This window comes from Scomber scombrus, chromosome 7 (genome assembly GCF_963691925.1).
Source record: "Scomber scombrus chromosome 7, fScoSco1.1, whole genome shotgun sequence".
Lineage (NCBI taxonomy): Eukaryota > Metazoa > Chordata > Actinopteri > Scombriformes > Scombridae > Scomber > Scomber scombrus.
Genome location: NC_084976.1, coordinates 24893562 through 24913253, shown reverse-complemented (window position 1 = coordinate 24913253; position 19692 = coordinate 24893562). Strand labels below are relative to the sequence as shown.

Here is a 19692-nt window from a genome sequence, read left to right as displayed (position 1 = left end):
GAGCTTTATCAATCTCAGGGGGAAATTCTGATCTTACAGCAGCATCAGAAAAGTAATGTCAGAATAGAAAATAGAATAGGGACATAACTGAATTTAAATTAAATAAATAAATAAATTCCAACCCAAATTTCAGAAGCATTGAAGTTTAAAGTCAATGAACTAATACAACACTGTTGAATACTATTTAATGGAAAGGAAACTATACAGCTTAAATAAAACTAAAACAACCCAAATTTATAACACTGCAAATGCAAAGGGCAGTGTAGTGCAAAACTGATGAAGAACCAGGAGCAGTTGGCAGCGTGCAAGTGTGTATGATATTGCTATTGTTGCATTACTTAAACCTCCAGTGAGCTGATATATTTTAGTATCATGTCTACTTTGACCTCTGAGTATAATAAACCTCATGGCTGGGGGGTCCAGTCCAGAGGTGTGAGGTCAATTACGGATCTATGTCAGAGGTGTCCAAACTATTCCATAAAGGGCGGTGTGGCCGCAGGTTTTCATTTCAACCAAGCAGGAGCACACCAGGATTGACTCATTTAATCAACTGATCTCAGTCTTCACTCAGTTGATTGGTCGCATCGTGTGGTTGGAACAAAAAAGCTGGAGGCACACAGCCCTTTATGGAATAGTTTGGACATGCCTGATCTATGTGGAGGAGGCAAGATCTCTGAGAACACCAAACAACAATGCAAGGTCGTACACCATGTAGCCGTCACACAGAAGAAGTTTGGTTTGTTAATATTTGTGGCCAAAGTGCTGAGAACAAGTTTGAACTTTGTCTTAGAAGTTGCCAAAGTCAGACAGTTTGATCATAGAAGGAGTCTTGCCACCAGGTTTGACACAACATCAAATATTGAAAATTCAGGAAAGCTATGCAGAGATCACTGAAGGGCTTTGTAGAAGTTGTCAGCCAAACTATTGTGTGATAACATCTCTTTGTATTGAAAACCCTCAACTTCCTTTCTTCAACTGGTCTAAATATTTGACAAGCACATATAAGATAATATATATGTCTCAGTGTCAGTAAAGATCCACGCAGAAAAAATACCTGGTGGCAATGTGATAACACTCCGCAGACAACAACCGCAGTGTGTTTAATATGACAGGAGAATGTCTCCTCATCAAATACAGAGAAAGATAAAGTCATTTGATCATCGTACAGAAGGAGGTGACACAGCGAGTTAAAGGGAGTTTTTTTTTATATATAAGGCATTTCTAGTTGAGAAAGTCACACTAAATTCCACAACATTTTGTCTTTGTAGTAATTCAGATGGACAACAGATGGTTTGCCTGTCAAACTAGATCAGTGATCATTTCATTTCATTATTTATTCTTGACCCTGCTGCATCAAATAAACATTAACTACTACAAGAGTCCGCAAGGGCAAAGGCTTAAATTGTGTTAAACCATACGCTTTTAACCATGATTACATACAAACAATTACATTCATGAAGAGCATATTCACCTGTGCTTCCTCTCTAATGCTCCCCAAATGACATTTGACCCTGGAAGTACTTCCAAGCTTTTCCTGTCCAGGACTGTGAGTTTTATATTAAGTACTACATCATGCAGAGAGTTTATCAGAGCATCGACACGCTGTATGTGTTCATCACTGAATTGTACCCATCGTTGCATTTTAAAATAAAAAGCTCATTATTAAATAATGCTGTCAAGCAGTAAGTCTTTTCATGAAAATAGTCTGCAGTGCTCTTTTTTTCTAAGATGAGAAATGTGCAACTTATGGAAAGATCTGTATTTTAAATTATGTAGAGTAAGAAAACCTTTTAGAAACTTTAATTTTTATTTATTAACTGTTCTAATGTACATATAGATGATGTAGTCTGGAGTCTGACTGAGAGGACAGTGTTTTTTGTTTAAAAGAATTGTATAATATGCATGGTAATCTGTTTTTGTTAAGTCAGGAGTTGAGTCACTGACTTATCTTTTTGTTCCTTTTTGTTTGGGTAAATAATCTTAGCTTGCTCAGCTTTAGCTCCCTTTTGTTGAATGTTTTGCTGTTAATCCACCCTGTAGATAAGAGATTTTAAAATAAACCTTTAAAGGGCTGCGAACCCTTTGTTGCTGGTGGTTCTTGGGAGCTGGGAAGAGGGAAGTTACATCTTTAATGTTGGGTTCCCCGAATGAGGTTCATAACACTCTCCCTCCACCTAAAAGCCTTTTGAATTTACATCAAAATGTGTGTTTACTTTATAACCAAACAAAAGGAGCAGCATTGTATTGGTCTCTATACACCTCTACTGCAAAAATCCCCCCATTAGCTCTGCTCTCTGGTCACACATCAATACAGAACTCACAGGACATTTTAACATTAACAGTGCTGCATGTTTAAACTCAGCTTGAAAGATCTCGTTTCAAATAGTATCTTCCCTAATGGAAGGAATGAACTGAAAAAACTTTGAAAGTTAAAGATATCTCATCTCTCATCTCTGACTTTTTGTGAACCTGTCCTTGCTTTAACACCAAATGAGACAAATGAATTTAAAAAACACAAACATCTTTATGTAATATATATTGTATTTTTATTTGAATCGCTGCACTACCAGACAAGAGACTTTTCAACTAGAAAACAATCCAGACAGTAGGTTTGTCTTTCAACAATAAACTTAGATATATTCCTTTTTTTATCAATGCTGAACAGAACAATCTGTTAATAAAATAAACACACTGATCTTAATAAAGTGTTGAGCAAACAATGATTTTCATTTCACAGTTGGCAGTGCAGCAGATGAGCTGTGTGAGTTCAGTTACCTTGGTGAACAGGTTGGACTGCCCAATGACTTTGTTAGACATTCAGAGGAAACTTAACAGCGAGCACAGTTCCTGGTTGGCATCCTGTTTTGAGGTGAGGAATGTGAGCGAGTCATGTGGGCCCTGATTGCCAACTCCTGAGTGAAAACACGCCTCTCTATCAGCGCTGGATCTGATTAGCAAAGCACAAATACACTTACCATGTCACGTTCTGTGAATCTGCATGTTTATTTTGGACAAAAAAAAGTAAAAAGACTGATTAATATGATGAAACACGATTTAGTATGAAGGCATTTCAACAAAAAACAAAGAGCAAAAATAATGCTTTAATGCTTTAATGATAGCATTACAGTTAACATGTTTGATCTTAATCTTTTCCTGCTGTTTTGGACATACAACACCCAAATCCACTGTCTGCAAAACACACAGATATATGTGGTCAGCCATGAGTAGTTAGCCTGGGAATGGAGTAGTGAGAACAGTCATGAAGCCAGCATGGTGCAACAGCCTGCACTCTATTTGCATAAGGAGTGTGTGTGGTGAGCATACACAGCTGCTGTTAACGTCTATCACTTTGAGGCAGATTAGAATTAAAGATGTGACACATGTTAGGTTTCACTTAAAGGAATAGTTCGAAATTTAGGGAAATACACTTATTTTTTTGTCTTGCTGGGGGTTAAACTAAACAACAGGCCTTTATGACATGACAAAAATATGTCTTAAAGATTGCCTAATTTCAATTTGCTGTGTAATGATGTGCTTTTGTAATATGTTTCTCCTACTATGACAAGTCAAAATGTCTGCTATGAAAAAGGCCTGCCAACCACTCTCGTATCTGTGTGATAAATATTAAGCCATTTAGAAGCTCTTCAGTATCAAGCAGCCATTTAGCTTTGCTTAGCATAAAGACTAGAAACATGGGGAAACTGCTAGCCTGGCTCTGTCAGTAGGTAACAACATTGCACCACTAAAGCTCACTAACTAAAAGAACCTTCAGATAGTTCCAGTCTAAGTGTTTCCACCTATTTCCTGTCTATATACTGAGCTAAGCTAACCTGCTGCTGCCGGTAGCTTCACATTTACCACATCGACACAGATGATATATTCTCATCAAACTCTCAGCAAGAAAGCAAATAAGCATATTTCCCAAAAATGTTCAATTAATCTTCACAGTCTAGTCAAAAGCATTGATACAACAGCAAATAAATTGCATGATTTCTTGAAACTAACTCAGCAGCAAATATTAAATACAAACAAATATACAGATAAGTGTGACTGAGAAAAAAAAATTATTCTGCAATGCAAGGTTTGGTTTATTAAAATGTAATTATTACAATGTTATGTGGTTATAGGAAGGCGCTGGGATTTGATCGGGGATCTTTCATATTTCTGAATCTGTGAACCAGCCAAACTCCAAGGATCTGAAAGGAAAGAAAAATTAGCAGTGTTCTGAATTTACATTAAAACTTTTCATGTTAGCATCATTGCCATAAAACTTGACCCACCTCCGTGAAACTGAAGAAGAGTCCGAGACCGCCGACAAACTGTAGCACCTCCCCTGTATACTTCTGGATGGTGGTTGAGCAAGTGAGACAAGACGGATGTTCTTGTTTGAAGCATATCTGGAGGAAGAGGAAGTATAAGAGAAAAAATACAATAGCCACCAGAGACATGAGTGGAATTCAAGTTGTGGTCGATGCTGAGAAGAAAAAAGAGAATACAAATGGTTTACTTACGGCAGCACATGTGCCATTGGGGTTGAAATTAGTGAAGCCGCAACAGTTGAGTGTATTCTCTACGTCCCTCTGAGTCGCCTCAGATTTGTTCCACCCAACCTCAAGGAGTTGATCCTGTGTAAAAGCCGCATTTATTTAAAAAGCATGAGGAAAATCTACGCTGTTAGGGTCCTTAAACACATATGATAATATTCATGTTCCTATGAGTTAAACTATAATGTGTGAGCCAAAATAACTTGTATGCCTATGTAGTTAAGCAAAGACAAGATAAACATACCTGTTGGTCTTTATTGAGAGCCAGGCAAGCACAGGACACAGAGAACTGCACAACGAACACTATGAACAGGATAATCATGTACTGGCACAAAGTTTAGGAAGTTAACAATTGATGAATAATCCTGAAAACATTTCTCTATATGTTCCAACAAGCAAACAAACCACACAGAGAATCTAAAGGATACAAAGAAGAGCAGGACCTGGTGGTGCTTCAGGGCTCCGCAAAGCCCCACAAAAGCAACCAGGAACAGGAAGATACCCACCCCGATGACCCCTGCCACCACATTGATGCTGGAGACCAGGCCGAACCATTTCCCCCAGGCTGCCACTCCGACGAGCAGCAGACTCACCAGCTGAGGGGGAAGAAAAATAATAATGTTGGTATGAGAGAATGAGGAAGCAAAATCGATATCTTCTTTCTAAAAGCCACAGTGTGTCAAGGAAGGTCAACGCTGCTGACATGCACGTTGGTTGAAAGCATTTTGGTTTGGGTAGAAATCAGCTTTCTTTTGGCACTCTAAGGGCACCTACAGACCATGAAATTTCAGCAATCGTATACGTTTATTGCAAGCCACACTGTGCGACATGGGTCTAATAAACTTGTGTACAACATCAAGTTTGATGTATGTGAACTGTAAAATGATCACACCTACTAAATCGTAGGCTACAACACAAGTCAATATACAAGTAAACATCATCAGCATGCATCATCCATCTTTATCAATCTTTATAGTGGTAAATGAAACTCAGCAAGAATCAATCCCTTCTTGGCACTGTCATGATAACAGCTGGACAACACATCATACAAACAAGGTTTCTGCTGCAACAACTCAACATTTTCTTTTTTGTTGGAATCACAAACATTTTTATTTTAGTCATTTTACCTCCATCATTGATTTTAATCAGTGCGTCATTTAATGCTGCATTCCTGTTGGTTAGTTAGTAGACGTAGGTCATAGCAGCTATCATATTATGAGATGGTTATCCTTAATTTCTGATACTATCAGAATTTTATATCAGGCCATCTTTGGTCGCACCGTGACAACGGCCATATTTAAACTCACAGTTTTGTTTTGTTTTTTAAAGAACCTCTGACTTAATTGTGTCTCCCCATGTCTGAAACCAAACCTATGGCCTTGATTAAACTATAGGGGAAGGTAAAACTGTTAACTAAGCTAATCTCTGTATTGAAATAAATTTGCTTTTAGTGACACTATTTGAGCTGTAATATCCACCTGAAGCTGACAATAAATCGATTTGGGTGTTTAATAATTAATGTTTGTGGATTTTTATAATAAATGTATTTGTCTATGAGGTAATCCAGGTGACTTGGTTATTATACATCCTGATAAAGGAAACTGGATTTGATATTAAAACTGATGCCTTTAAGTTGGATATATCAATGTTTTATTTTCACTACTTCATTGAAATATGACGAACAGAGGATAACAGTAACATTTCCTCCCATGTACAGCAGCCTCAGAATTACTATAAAATATAATTGAGAAACATTATGAGAAATAAATTAATTTTTATCGATGTGCCTCGTGGTGTCTTTAACAACAACTAAAAAAGAAGGTTTAAAATGTTGACATATTGTTTGTTCTTAATACTTTGTCGGCAGACACAGTTTATTTATCATATCTCTGAGTAAAGCCATAAAAACCAGCCCTGCGGACATCATTTAGCTGTCATTTACTGGGCCTAATCATTTACCACCAGCACCTGCCTGTGTGCCATTTAAACAAGCAAACCGGACAGAAAACCTCCAAAACATCTAAATCTATCTTTGTATTAAACTAGTGGCAAGTGGCATTTTTGAGTCACAGTCAAGACAGAAGCAGAAAGGCTTGTTTTTGGGACTAGTTTTCGGTTAAATGCGGTTTTATAAAAGCAGTAAACTCCTACTTACAACATAAAGTATATTGAGAGCGCAGAGGGCATTCTTGGTGCAAACGAATCCGCCGCAAACCATCGCTGCTCACCGGGTCGGTTAATCCTCACGGTATAAAGATATATTTCTACTTGTGCAGCTTTTTTCAGTGGGACTCATGCAGTCACAGTGGTGAGACTCTTTGAGCTGCGTGGTGTTTAATCTGCAGGTGGAAACGAGGCAGGGAGCGTTTCCTCAAGAGATCCTGTACGCTGATTTGCCAGCTGCCTCTTTCACGTATGACTCATTTTTTTCGTTATCTTTCCAGCAGATAAGTACTTTTCAATCACAATTAACTGAGATCACTGAGTTGCAGGTGAAAGGTTACAAAAATGACCTATTACACGCAGTATAACTTTATGATGACATGTTTGATTGGATATACATATTCTATGTTTTTCAGAAAGTTGTTAGTGAAAACATAAAATGATATCCAGTCATTTTATAGTCTATATAAGATAATAACTTTAAAAAATAATAATATTAACGTGTTTAAAAGATGTTTGAGTTTGTGTTTACCTCACTTGAATGACAGATTAATCATTGTTCCCACATCATGATTGCAGTTAATGTCTCTACAGTGCACTCTGATGGCTACAAATAGGTAATACAGGTTCTTCATGAGTTGACTAGACGGGGCACAAATTAAAGGAAAAACAGGTCCAGCCAGGTCTGAATGTTTGACCCCTACAGTGAGGGGATCTGGTGGCTCTGTAATGCTGTGAGGGCCATTTTGCTGGTATGGTTTGGGTCCACTGCAATAAAAAGTTGTTCTGAGTGATCATCTTTATCCTATGATGAAATATTTCTATCCTGATGGGAGTGGTTTCTTCCAGGATGACAGAGCATGAGGGGTCACCGAATGGTTTGATGAGAATAGTTTGACAAAATAGAAAAACTTGCTTTTAGCATGTAGAGAAAACTGCAGTTTTTCAGCAAGGAGCCCTGCTGCAAAAGTTTGTTATTGGGCCCCTATTGACTGTAGCGGCCCACTATACATGGCAGTACTCTAGAGCTTAAATGATTAGATAATTAATCGATAAGTCAAAAATGCCAAACATCTTCCATGATAGTAAACTAAACATCCTTAGTTTGGTATGACTGTTGGTCAGACGAAACAAGTCATCTGAATATCTTAATTTGGGATTCAGGGAATACTGATCAGCACTTCTTTTTACTTTTTACCATTTTATACTCGGAGTCCTTCTTCAAGAACAGGGCCACAAGATTGAGGATGGAGGACCTGTCATAGTTCACATTGTACTTCAGTATTATAAATTCCTAACAAATTTGAGATTAATCAAATGATATAGACCCAAACGATATGGCATATACCTGGGGGGTTTTGGGGCCCTTGGGTGTCTATAGCCAGTTTGCCAGGTTGGTAATCCAGCCTTGAAGAGGACGTAAAGTTCAAGTCCAAAAAAGTAGTCTGAACATCACTGCACTCCTCCCGATCCCAGTTTATCTTCATCAGCCTGGGTCACATTTTCTAATCCCTCTTTTTAAGATTCATTGTCAGACTTATTAATATTTTTTTGGAGATTTTCCACAAAATTATTTATTGTTATTTTCTCATATTAGTTGAGGATTGGATTGTTTTTTCTCTTGTTTTGTATTAGTAGTTGTATTTTCTCTTCTAATTCCTTTACATTTTTTACCACAACACCAAAGAAGACTTACTTTGCAATAACCTGTTTCTAATTTCTGATTCATCTACAGTATATTTAGTGAGCAAATCGGTGTTAAAACATGACTTTTCATTACTAACTTGTAACAATAACGTCAGTCAAATCAAGACAAGACAATTTAATCTAATTTATATATCTATATATTTATTTATATATCACAAACTCCAGGATGTGTTAAATCATGAGTCAGCACAGCACTTCCCCTCCGTCCAAAATGTGCCTGTCAAGAGCACTAGACCAAAGGTTCACAACATGCCTGTCTTACATCATTCCGTCAAAAAAGAAGAACTTCAGGCAGTATAACTTCTCATCTTGGGCTTCACTGACTGAAAACCTCATTCACAATAACCTTCACTAAAGCCACAGAAGTTAGAGCTCTTCTCGCTGTCTTTGAGAAAAAGTGAATGCTGCGGTTAATAACAAATTGAAATGAAAATAATGGAGGATGAACTGAATTACGCAACAGTGATATTCAAGACAAACATTTCTACACTGGGTGAGTCATATACTTTTTTTTAAACAGCCCAGCTTGAATTATTAGTTGATTATGTATCTATGGAGTCTCGTTGGATTTTTAGGTACTTGAGCACAGGTTGAGGTTTACTTAAGTATTTTTATTTTACTCCTACTTAAAACTTCTAATCCACTACATTTAAGAGGTAAATGTTGCTTTTTGCTTCACTACATTTATTTAATATAGTTACTATTTGTAGATTAATGTTTTACATACAAACATATGACCTACTCATGAAATATGATCCGCTGTCTACATTAAACTATTACCATAACTAAAACCTTGAAATGCATGCCTACACAGTAATGCATCAGTAATCAATTAATATATAATAATTTAACACTGACAGTGGTCATTGTGCTCCATAATAAGTACTCTTACTTTTGTAACTTTAAGTACATTTTACTAAAAATGTTTGACGATTTAAGATGTGGGACTTTTATTGGTAATGAAGCATTTTTATGTTGTGGCATCACTACTTTTATCTAACTGAATATCTGAATTCGGCCTTCACCGCTGGCATACTTTAGAATAAAAGTCTAAATGTATTATTGCACATATAGTACAACTTTAGTAATCCTGCTGTTGGGGTAACAAACATTGCAATACTTCCATAAAAATGTGCTAATCTCTTTCCCTTACGTTTCTATTGTTTCAGAAAAAACTTTTTTCCACTGTGATGGCATCACTTTTGTATCTGTGTCCAAACACTTCACTGACATTGATGTACAGTATGATGTTTACACTGAGTGAATATTCAATATGACTATTCCCATGATGCCATGACTGAAGTGTTTGAAACTGCTGACAAAGCCTTGTATCTCCACAAAAATTGGAGATAAAGGTCTATAGGTTTAAACAGTTCTTAGCCAAACAAAACAAAATCTGTATAGTGCACCATAAACCCTTTATTAACTGTTACAAAAGTGCAATTTGTTTTCTACTCTATGGCTCGACAGTATTTAGTGTATTTTTCTTATTTCTATGGTTAATTGGTAACCACAGTGGGCATGACATGATTTTGACATTTTTCCAGAGTAGCTAGTTTACATTTACATTACATTTATTTTTCCCTGGAAAAATCACAAGCAGCGCACAGTTAGTGACAGATTTTACCTCACCCAGCACTGGTTGGGCCGTCAGAGAGGGTGGGTGGCACTAATGCAACAGACTACTGTTTTTACCGATCTCTGCTAGTGTTGTGAGTAAACAGTCATTGACGTCACACAGGTGACACTGTTTGGACCTCTGGGAAGTGAGGTCCAAAAACACACCTGCAATTACCACTTATCACCATCAGTGCCGCCAAAAGAAATGAAACAGAGATCTTTGATATTGTTACTTTAAAGTTTTAATTTCCTTGATGCTCTTCTGTGTTTTTGCAGAGAAACCCAATGACCAGGAAATAATCTATGATGAAGTGAAGACTGAGGAGCAAACATGGGATACAATTCCTGTGATACAAGGTTATTTGTGGTTTATCATGATTTTAAAAAGAAAGAAACAAAAAAAAAACTACCTGCTAAAAAATAGTATAATAAAAAGATTTTTTTTCTTTCAGTAAATGAAAAGAAAGCACCACTTCATACTCCTCTCAATCTGGTGGCAGCAGCTTTGGGCATTATTTGTGTCATCTTGGTGTCAGTCATCATCGCTCTCAGCATCCATTGTAAGTTTTATCTGTCTGTCGATCTGTGTAGAAGGACTTTCAAGGCAGTTTGATAGTAACGAGTGAGCGCAACAGTAACTGTTTTATCCTTTACTGCAGTCAACACAGTCATCTCAGAGAAACACAGAGAAAACACCAACTTAACAGCGCAGAATCTGCAGCTGGGGACAGAGAAGACTGACTTGGAGAGACAGACAAAGGAGCTGACGAGAGAAATAGACGGACTCAACTGGACCATGGCAGCCATCCTTGAATATGAAAACTTTCCAGTGAGAGCTCACTGTCCACAGAAAGGTGAAAACATTGTATACATCATGCAAAATGAAAAAGAGAGAAAGAAAAGGTGTTGACTCTGTCCCCACTCCTGTGGCTCTATTGATCCACTGAGACTTTAACGCACCATTCAACAACAATGCCATAAAATATGAAGAGCATTAAGAGAAGAAACACAATGCAATATAAAATGATAAAAAGGATTAAATTAAAATAGAAGATAAAATAAGGTAAAATAGAATAAAACAGAAAACCGGAGAACCACAGCAGTACAGTATACAGAAGTAGTACATATAAATAATAATAATAATAAATAATAAATAGTCCCACATTGAAATTTAATAAAAGACAGAGGCTAACAGAAAAGTCTTAAGCTTTCATTAACTAATTTGAGAGCTATTTATTTAAACATGTAGCCATTTTTCTTAATTTGTACATAATTTTATTTTTGCTCTTGACCATTGTTTATTGTCATGACTCATCTTCCATAGAGTGAATCTTTTTACTTCAGTGGAATTGCCCAGTTAAACAAAAGGATACATGAGGAAAGTCAAGGATATATAGATATTATATATTTTCTTTAATTTTATAATACTTACTTACTGTGTGATGAAATTGAAGTTGAATTTAATCTAATCGAATCTAATAACCTTTGTGATTATGATTGCGAATTTGTTGTCTCTGTCTTGTTTAACAGTGTGTAAACCTTGTCTGGATGGCTGGGTGCTGTTTCAGTCAAACTGTTACCTGTTTACGTCATCTGATCGTTCCTATGATTGGAAGGATTGGTGGGGAAGCGGTGATTTTTGCAGAGAAAGGAACGCACATCTAGTGGTGATTGGAAGCCAAGAGGAACAGGTAAAACTGATTTTATGATTTAAATTGATTTGCTTGTATTGAAATCCCACAAAAGCTTTACTGCTACTTGAATTCAAAATGTATTGTTAGAGTTTACTTATTCTAGATAATTAACAGCTGTATTACAAATTTAGGAATTCATCAATAACCACACCAAACAATACAGAGATGAAAAACACGGCTACTGGATTGGCTTGAGCAGGGAGAGTACGATGAGTGACACGTGGACGTGGATAGACGGAAGCAACTTCACTGTGACGTAAGCGCACTCACAGGCACACACGTTATTTTAACCTCAATAAATCATGATCACATTTATTAGCTAAACAAACCTGGTGGGTATGTTTCTTGCCAAGAGTTGAAAGTTGAAGTAGATGAACCGTTTGATATCACTCTCATTTCTATATATGAAGCTACAACCAGCAATTGGCATGAAGACAATTGGACAAGGGGGAAATGACTAATCTGTCTTTTTCCAAAAAAAAGAAGACAGTTAAAAAAAAAAAAAATCTTATTTATCACTGTCCCCTCACTTCAGCCTCTGTCTGAAACAAGCTGATATTTGCTTCATCCAAAAACCATAAAACAAATTATAGTAGTAGGATTTTACTACTGTTCCTCATCCCTTACCCGAAATGACAATTTCTCAAATACATCTGTATTCGTGATCTGTAGCTAGTGCTTTTTACCTTTCAAATTTTCTATTTTCCCTCTGCTTTAAGCCTTCACACAATGCTAAGCTAACCAACTCCCAACTGCACAGTAGCTTCATATTTAACAGACAGACATAAGAGTGGTTTGGATCAAAGGTGGTAAAAAGTAGAGTGTCCCCACACTGGATTATAGCTCCCCAAGTCTTTTTATTACTGACTGAAAAAGGCAATGTTCTGACCACATAGGGTCTCTGAACAACAACGTAAGTGTCAAACTGAGACAAAAACTGATATGTTGCTTTTTTCTGCACTAGGTACTGGATAGCAAAACAAATTGGCTACAAAGGTCGCTGTGCTCTAACTCTGTCTGGTGCAGATCCACTGGCCAACTGGAACATGGCAAGCTGTGACATGAGGAACCGCAGGATCTGTGAAACAAGAACCTTGATAAAACCGGATTAGGACTTTCATTCATCCATCCATCCATCAATGGCAGCTGTTTTTTGTTTATTGAACTATTTATGTATTATAAATATATCTCCTCTGATAGTTATAATTCTAATATTAGTAGTGTTACTAGTGCAGCAATAGCTATTACTGCTATGATGACAGCTTGTGTATTGTCGCAGTGTCAGAAATATTGCTGATCATTGACCCAACAAACACCCACTGTACTGTACTGAAAACTACCAGTTGCACAGATCGACAGCTTCCTACTACCCTGGACTCATTATAGACTCTCAATAATATCAGTTTTAATCAACAAACCACTGATGTCCAAAAACTCAGAACACTCCTCTTTCTTCTTCATTATTTTGACAATTTACCCAGAAAATAAACTCAACAGTATCAGACCTGCCACCTCCAAAGGCCAAGGATTCAGTAGTAGATGTATGTATATATTAGCCCCAAAGCACTTTGTTTATTGCTGCACTACTTTCTTGTTGTTTATGGTATTTGTAATGCACTTGTGTACTTCCAGTTGTTACTTTTATGATTAAAAAAATAAAAGTAAAAAAATAAATAAATAAACTTGAAAATTTGTATCATAGCTCATTTTGAGTCCTCTAATTGATCGTCTGGCCTTGCTTGTAAGTCGCTTTGGATAAAAGCATCTGCAAAATGACAACATTTAAATGTAAGTTACTCAAAACTCACCTTTTTAGAAACGCTTTTAATGTGCGATTAACCTACTGGGGTACCTCTGATTTTAGTGTGGGTTTTTTTGTTGCCAAGGATGTGTTTAACTTATTGTGTAAAGCATCTTTGAGTAGAAATTAAATGTATCATTATGTAAGTATGGGGACACAGGTGATGAATGAATGTGTATGTGTATATATGAACATGTGTAGGATTTGTGTGTGTGTGTGTGTGTGTGTGTGTGTGTGTGTGTGTGTGTGTGTGTGTGTGTGTGTGTGTGTGTGTGTGTGTGTGCGTGTGTGTGTGTGTGTGTGTGTGTACATGTATATTTCTGCCTAGGTATTTCACTCTCTTGTACTTTTTCTGGTACTTTTTTAGATTGGAGTTAACCCGGCAGAAATAAATCTGACAGGTCAGCAGGGGGGAAAGGTGTCCTAAAGGTTAGAGAAGCTTGTGACCGGACAGTTCAATCACTAGAACAGCAGGATCAATCTGAGTGGGGAAAGTAAAAACTTGCAACTTCCTCATTACAACCACTGAGATGCCCTTGCACAAGACCCCCAACCAAGTGCTCCAGTGGGGTTGCTCAGTAACCAGCAGGTCAGACTGTGGTTGTACTGGGCAACTTCCAGGTGTGAATGTGCGTAACTTTGACTGTGATCAGAGTGTTGCTGCAAAAGACAGACTTCCTCTCAGTGAAGTTTCCCCTTCAAATATTAAGTAAAGGTTAACTTCAGTATCAGGCCACTCTTAAATGTGTCAACTTCTTCCATCACAGCGGTGTGTACATTTGTTTGTTACAGACATACTTCCAAGAACAGACGATATAGCATACACATATTATACAGATCTTGTGACAAAGCCACTTTGGACCTCTGTCATCATTATAATGAGGTGTCCCAACAAAATGTGCCGTAATGCAAACCCAGAAGCTGAAACTTGTGAGTAGTTAGAGGAAGAGGAACCATTTGTTTGTCCTTCTCCAAGGTTTGTTCAATGGCACCTTTTAAACATCAGCACCAGTGTCTGTTAACATCTGCTCTTGTTGTCTGCACTGAGGCAAGTTCAGCGTGACATTTTAGGATGGAGGAAGAGATCAATTATTCTTCAGTGGTTTTCAAAAACAGTCATCCACCTCTAGCAGGTAAGTGACGACTGCTTTATTCAAAGCAAATGTCACTGGAATTCAAAATGTCTAGAAAAAGTTATTATCTGTCCTTTTTTAACATGTACTATGTATATTTTAGATATTTTTAAACATATCTATTTATTTGATGTATTTTGCACCCTTGGGGTTTGAGAGTATCGTAATTTCGATCCTCAGCATGTCCTGTACATATTGCTGAATTGACATTAAAAATGACTTTGACTTTGACTTTATAGACTACTTAATATCTTTCTAAGGGTTATGTGCTTAAGAATCACAAATTAAAAAATGTGTTGTTCATCTTGTTTGTTAAACTGCCCTGTCATGATATCCAGTGTACACTAGTTCAACGGCACTTTTTTGGAACAACAAAAAAAACTCGATTAAGACAGGAGAAGGAAAAATTACTTTTTTTTTCAAGGAATCAAATCATAAATTCACACATGCTACATATTTTTGGTTGTTTACAGCTTATAACTGACCTATTATTATCAGGTTGTAGATGTTAATCGACATTACACTTAGACTTGTAATATTTACCTGTTAACACACCTTTTTATATTTTCTCATCTTTCAATCACACACCCTTACACAGCTGCACATTCTGCTCTCTCTGCCGAGCCTTTGTCACTTTATATGTGACTTTATTTTAAGTCAAAAGTTTTTTTCCTCCTCATGTTCTCACAATGTGATTTTGATCCAACTCACAATGTGAGCAGAGATTTGTGTTAAATTCTGGGCAAACCATCTGTATGTGATGAGAACAATGTGAAGAGAACCAGAAATTATTGAAGGAGAACTAATAACCACTAATTGTATGCTAAATTTATGCATCATTGTCTGTTTACAAGTTTTGGGAAGTACAACTACACTTTCATGGCCTCAGAGAGAGAAATATGATCGATTAGCCCAAATGATGTCACTTGAGTTAGTGTCAGTTAAGGCTGAAAATTAAACAAATCTGGGAGTGTGGAGTAATAGAAAAGAAAGAGATGAGGTGACCTTTGTAGCCTGCTTCTCATCTCTGCTTGAGGTTAGCTGATCGAGGCTACATTAGCTGCCTGACTGACCTGTTGCGGGTCGAGTTGGCTTGTTGGTAATGTTGCACCAGGTTTGGACAAGGAAGAAGAAATAATAAAAAATATATATTGCCTGGTACTGCTGCATTCATTTTGATACTTTAAAAAAACACAAAACTATCCATTGTGACTGAATATTATGTTTTATGCAATGCAAAATTGGAGTACTTTATTAAATAGCTTAAATTAGTGCACATGATCACTGTAGTACTGCATTTGCAATCTTATTACACAGTTGGTGAAAGTGCATCAAATCAATAGAGGAATAATGATTACTCCACACAGAACCAGAAAGAATAAAAACAAAATCCATACTTAAAAATGAGTCCCTTATCATGTCATTTAATTTGTGAAGAAACCTCACTATCAATTAACTTGCCTCCTATAATTTTATCAATGTTGTTGTTGCTGCCATCCAGAGAAAAAAGAGGAGCCATCAGTTTATTCTGAAGTCAAATCTAAGGGGCCTGCAACTGCTGCACCGAGTAAGTTATTAGACTTATTTTCATCTTGATCAGTCAAGATGTACAACATATAAACCAGATCATATGTGTTTATTCATGAGTTTTTACATATTCACACTTCATGATATTGAGAAATTATCATTATGGGGACAAAAGCTCAAACACGGAGTACATTACAAACAAATTAAACCAAATAAAGATAAATCGGCCTTTTTTAAAATCATGTTTCCATCCTTTTGACCACATCTAACTTGGATAAATGGTGCTTCTGGTATTTTGAATTTTGTACCTAAAACAAAAGTACCTGAAAACTACAATAATTATATAAATGTATCCTATGTGAGAATATATACTGGACATAATAGTCACAGTTGTTTGTAAAAACAGGCACACTGTTGTTGTATTATCAGCTCATTTTTACATTCTATTACCAATGTTTGACAAAATGACAATGAGTTATGAGTTATGAAAGCAATTGTGATTAGAATACATGTTTTCTCATTTACAAGCAGGTGGTGAAGCAGCTGCACGCTCTCGACTCTTTTGTGTGTCGGCGGTGTGTTTGGGGATCCTTTGTGTCCTTCTGATGGGGGCCATCAGTGGCATCGTCTACAGTGAGTTTCAATCCGTCGCACTCTTGTACATTTCAATGAATAATTATAGCAGCATTCAACAGATTTAGACCAGCCAAGTGGTGATACCTATGTATTATTATTTTTAATTTTATTCCCTGTGTGTGTTATGTATTTGTTACTGGACTTCAGTGCTCTGTAGCTTTCATGAACAGTATTGATTTATATTCCGGACACTGTGTTTTATCTTCTCTGATAAAAAACTAAATGCACCTACTTATTGATCGTTGTGCTGTGTCTTTTTCCACCACTCTCACTATAGTCAGCGTGGTAATGAACGAACAGAGAGCAAACCTCAGCAGAAAATCAGCAGAAAATCAGCAGCTGATCATGCAGATGAGCATTTTAGAGAACAATACAGAGGAACTGAGAAGAGACAGAGACAACCTCAACTGGACATTGGGAGTCATCCTGAATTTTAACACCTTTCCAGTAAATGAACGCTGCCCTGATAAGAGTGAGTATTTCTCTCTTTATTGACGGTTCAGTAAGTCTGGCTCTTAACTCACAAATATTGGCTTATTACAGATAGATAGATTTTTTTGAGAGGTACACATAGTTGACTAACAGTATGGTGATTCCTCCATGTATGTCAATACTCTTGGAAGAGAGTAACCTAAATGCTCTGGAGATGTATAGCTATGCAGTGAGCTAAACACATTCCCAATAAAGGTTGCAGACAGAAGCCAGCCATCTGAAATCTTATTGAAACTGTAAATATAGTATTAAATAAAACAAACTCATGGATTACAAATAAGAAACAGAATACTAAAAAGATACCATAAGCAAGAGTTAGAAGTAACAAGGACAAAAACTGTCAAATGACTTACATTTTTAGATTTTCTACCAAATCACAACATTAAATGAAGTGCAAATTATTATTTAAAGCAATTACATTAATGTCTAAAACTAATTTGTTTGGTATTTGGTATTTAAATGTAACATGTGACACTTTAAATGTAACTTTTAATGCACTTTTTATATGTAACATTGTGTCTTTTGTGATTTCTCTACATTTGTCATTTAAAATAACTTTGATTCTAATCTTGAACTTTATAATCTTTCATGAATGCAGAGTGTCAGCCATGTCTAAAAGACTGGATTCAGTTCGAGGAAAATTGCTATCTGTTCCAAGATCCAAACGCTAATTGGAAGACATGGCAAAACAGCCGAGGGTACTGCCAAGACAAAAATGCAGATCTGGTTGTTATTGACAGCCTGCAAGAACAGGTGAGATTTGAGAAACATAGTAACTAACCTGACATTCAGAGATTGCATGGGAGTTAAAGAGCTGAGTACGAAACCAACAGAAAACATTCATATTACAGCCTTGTATCTTGTTCTGTTACGGTGTCATTTACAGGAATTCATCAGTAATCACACCAAGTCTTACTCCGGCATATATCATGGATACTGGATCGGGTTACAGGAAACTGATGAACACAACTGGCTCTGGGTTGACGGACGTAATGACACTCTACAGTAAGAAAGCCTTTTTCCTTATTAGTATTTTAATTCACCTAAGCCTCCTCACCACAATGTGATGACACTGACCAACTTAACGCACATTCAGTGACAGGATTAGTTTTTTTTCTTCTCTTTTTATTACTTTTTTCTTTGTATATTCAATTCTTATATTCAAATTCTTAAGTCATTTACTAAGTTGTTGTGATTTTTGCCACCAGCTGTTTCCAAAGTCAGGAAAGAATTAGTCTGATATAGTTTATGTCAGATCATTTCTTTTATCAGGATAAAACCCCCAAGATGTATCAATTAGTTTTTTAAGTGACATCTAGACATCTTACTAACTCGGACAAAAGAGAATCTTCATGATTATCATGCCATTTGGTTTTTGCATAATTTTATATTTATCCTATCCAGTCTTATTTTTATTTCCCTTTTCATTTATTCAGTTTGACTGCATGTAAAGCACCTTTTTCTGCTTTAAAGATGTTATAAAGGTACTCATATCTATGTTCTGTGTTTCAAGGTACTGGTTGATGGAGAAACTTAATAAACATGGTCAATGTGTACTGATGATACCTGGGAGAAATGTTACAGCCAGCTGGGACCCAGCACCCTGTATAATGGAGAACATATTTATCTGTGAGACCAAAGTCCTGATAAGGTCAGATTAGTCATCACTGCTTTTGTTTTCTGAACATATTCTTACTATAAGCTTTTGTTGATTAGAAAAATACGTCTTCAAAACTGTATTTCTGATTTTGGAACCCATAAAAACAGAAAACAATAGTTTATTATTCCTGAAATGGTAGGAAGTGTTCATCATTTTGTCTACCTACTATTATAATATAATATACTACTTTTATCATTTTTATCAGCTGCTTTGTCGGATGTTTTTCTGGATATTTATCTAACTTGACTAAAAGTGTGAAATGTATAATCTCACGAAATGATAACAAAACTGAGAATATCCAGGAAGCAGCCAGGGCCTGTAAATACAACTGCTTTCTAAGAGCATTTAGGATTGATGATATATACAGAGAAAACACAAAAAACACACAAAAAACCCCATCCTTGTTAGCTTTGATTTGCTTGTGAATTCAACAAGTGTAATAATAACCTTTAAATTATGATGAATAGTTATCAACAACCTTTAATAATAATACTTATTATATTATTATTATTATTATTATTATTATTATTATAATACATTTAAAAAACTAATATTAAAAAAACAATGGCAATAATAACATACAACCAATGTGACAGAAGCCAAAAAAACCCAACAAAAAACAGATTAAAACGTAGAAGACCAGAAAAATATACGTAACAAATAAGCAAAAACACAGGCGAACAGAGGAGGAGCTCAAAAGGAAGCACACAAGAGA

At 36.3% G+C, this 19692-nt stretch overlaps 3 protein-coding genes across 4 annotated transcripts; 2 read left to right on the top strand and 1 right to left on the bottom strand.

The window, feature by feature from the left end:
* Positions 1-3094: 3094 nt before the first annotated feature.
* On the bottom strand, positions 3095-6942 carry LOC133983465 (tetraspanin-13-like). Of its 2 annotated transcripts, XM_062422550.1 has the most exons (7): positions 6700-6942; positions 4973-5140; positions 4789-4869; positions 4512-4625; positions 4281-4397; positions 4110-4196; positions 3095-3189 (listed from the first exon to the last, which is right to left on the bottom strand). In XM_062422550.1, exons 1-6 carry the CDS (start codon positions 6760-6762, stop codon positions 4122-4124), a joined length of 618 nt encoding a protein of 205 aa, XP_062278534.1. In that variant the 5' UTR covers positions 6763-6942; the 3' UTR covers positions 3095-3189; positions 4110-4121. The 2 variants fall into 2 exon arrangements, with proteins under 2 accessions (XP_062278534.1, XP_062278533.1); XM_062422549.1 differs by having other exon boundaries at positions 3095-4196; positions 6700-6940.
* A 1544-nt stretch (positions 6943-8486) lies between these two features.
* On the top strand, positions 8487-12870 carry LOC133983462 (C-type lectin domain family 7 member A-like). Its single transcript, XM_062422547.1, has 7 exons — positions 8487-8907; positions 10311-10391; positions 10487-10594; positions 10694-10888; positions 11565-11725; positions 11860-11984; positions 12693-12870. The coding sequence occupies exons 1-7, from the start codon at positions 8841-8843 to the stop codon at positions 12838-12840; spliced, it is 885 nt and encodes a 294-aa protein (XP_062278531.1). The 5' UTR covers positions 8487-8840; the 3' UTR covers positions 12841-12870.
* Positions 12871-14601: 1731 nt separating this feature from the next.
* Positions 14602-18978, top strand: LOC133983937 (C-type lectin domain family 4 member G-like). The gene is made up of 6 exons (XM_062423152.1): positions 14602-14662; positions 16721-16822; positions 17103-17297; positions 17916-18070; positions 18204-18322; positions 18831-18978. Exons 1-6 carry the CDS (start codon positions 14602-14604, stop codon positions 18976-18978), a joined length of 780 nt encoding a protein of 259 aa, XP_062279136.1.
* The last annotated feature ends 714 nt before the right edge of the window (positions 18979-19692 follow it).

Excerpts from the sequence above, each read along its gene's own strand:
- LOC133983462 (XM_062422547.1), top strand. The coding sequence starts at position 8,841 with ATGAAAATAATGGAGGATGAACTGAATTACGCAACAGTGATATTCAAG. Across the intron at positions 10,889-11,564 it reads AGCTCACTGTCCACAGAAAG|TGTGTAAACCTTGTCTGGAT; the intron begins GTGAAAACATTG and ends CTTGTTTAACAG. Across the intron at positions 11,985-12,692 it reads GGAAGCAACTTCACTGTGAC|GTACTGGATAGCAAAACAAA; the intron begins GTAAGCGCACTC and ends TTTCTGCACTAG.
- LOC133983937 (XM_062423152.1), top strand. The coding sequence starts at position 14,602 with ATGGAGGAAGAGATCAATTATTCTTCAGTGGTTTTCAAAAACAGTCAT. Across the intron at positions 16,823-17,102 it reads CATCAGTGGCATCGTCTACA|TCAGCGTGGTAATGAACGAA; the intron begins GTGAGTTTCAAT and ends CTCTCACTATAG. Across the intron at positions 18,323-18,830 it reads GGACGTAATGACACTCTACA|GTACTGGTTGATGGAGAAAC; the intron begins GTAAGAAAGCCT and ends CTGTGTTTCAAG.
- LOC133983465 (XM_062422550.1), bottom strand. The coding sequence starts at position 6,762 with ATGGTTTGCGGCGGATTCGTTTGCACCAAGAATGCCCTCTGCGCTCTC. Across the intron at positions 4,626-4,788 it reads CTCTCAATAAAGACCAACAG|GATCAACTCCTTGAGGTTGG; the intron begins GTATGTTTATCT and ends GCTTTTACACAG. Across the intron at positions 4,197-4,280 it reads TCTTCTTCAGTTTCACGGAG|ATCCTTGGAGTTTGGCTGGT; the intron begins GTGGGTCAAGTT and ends CTTTCCTTTCAG.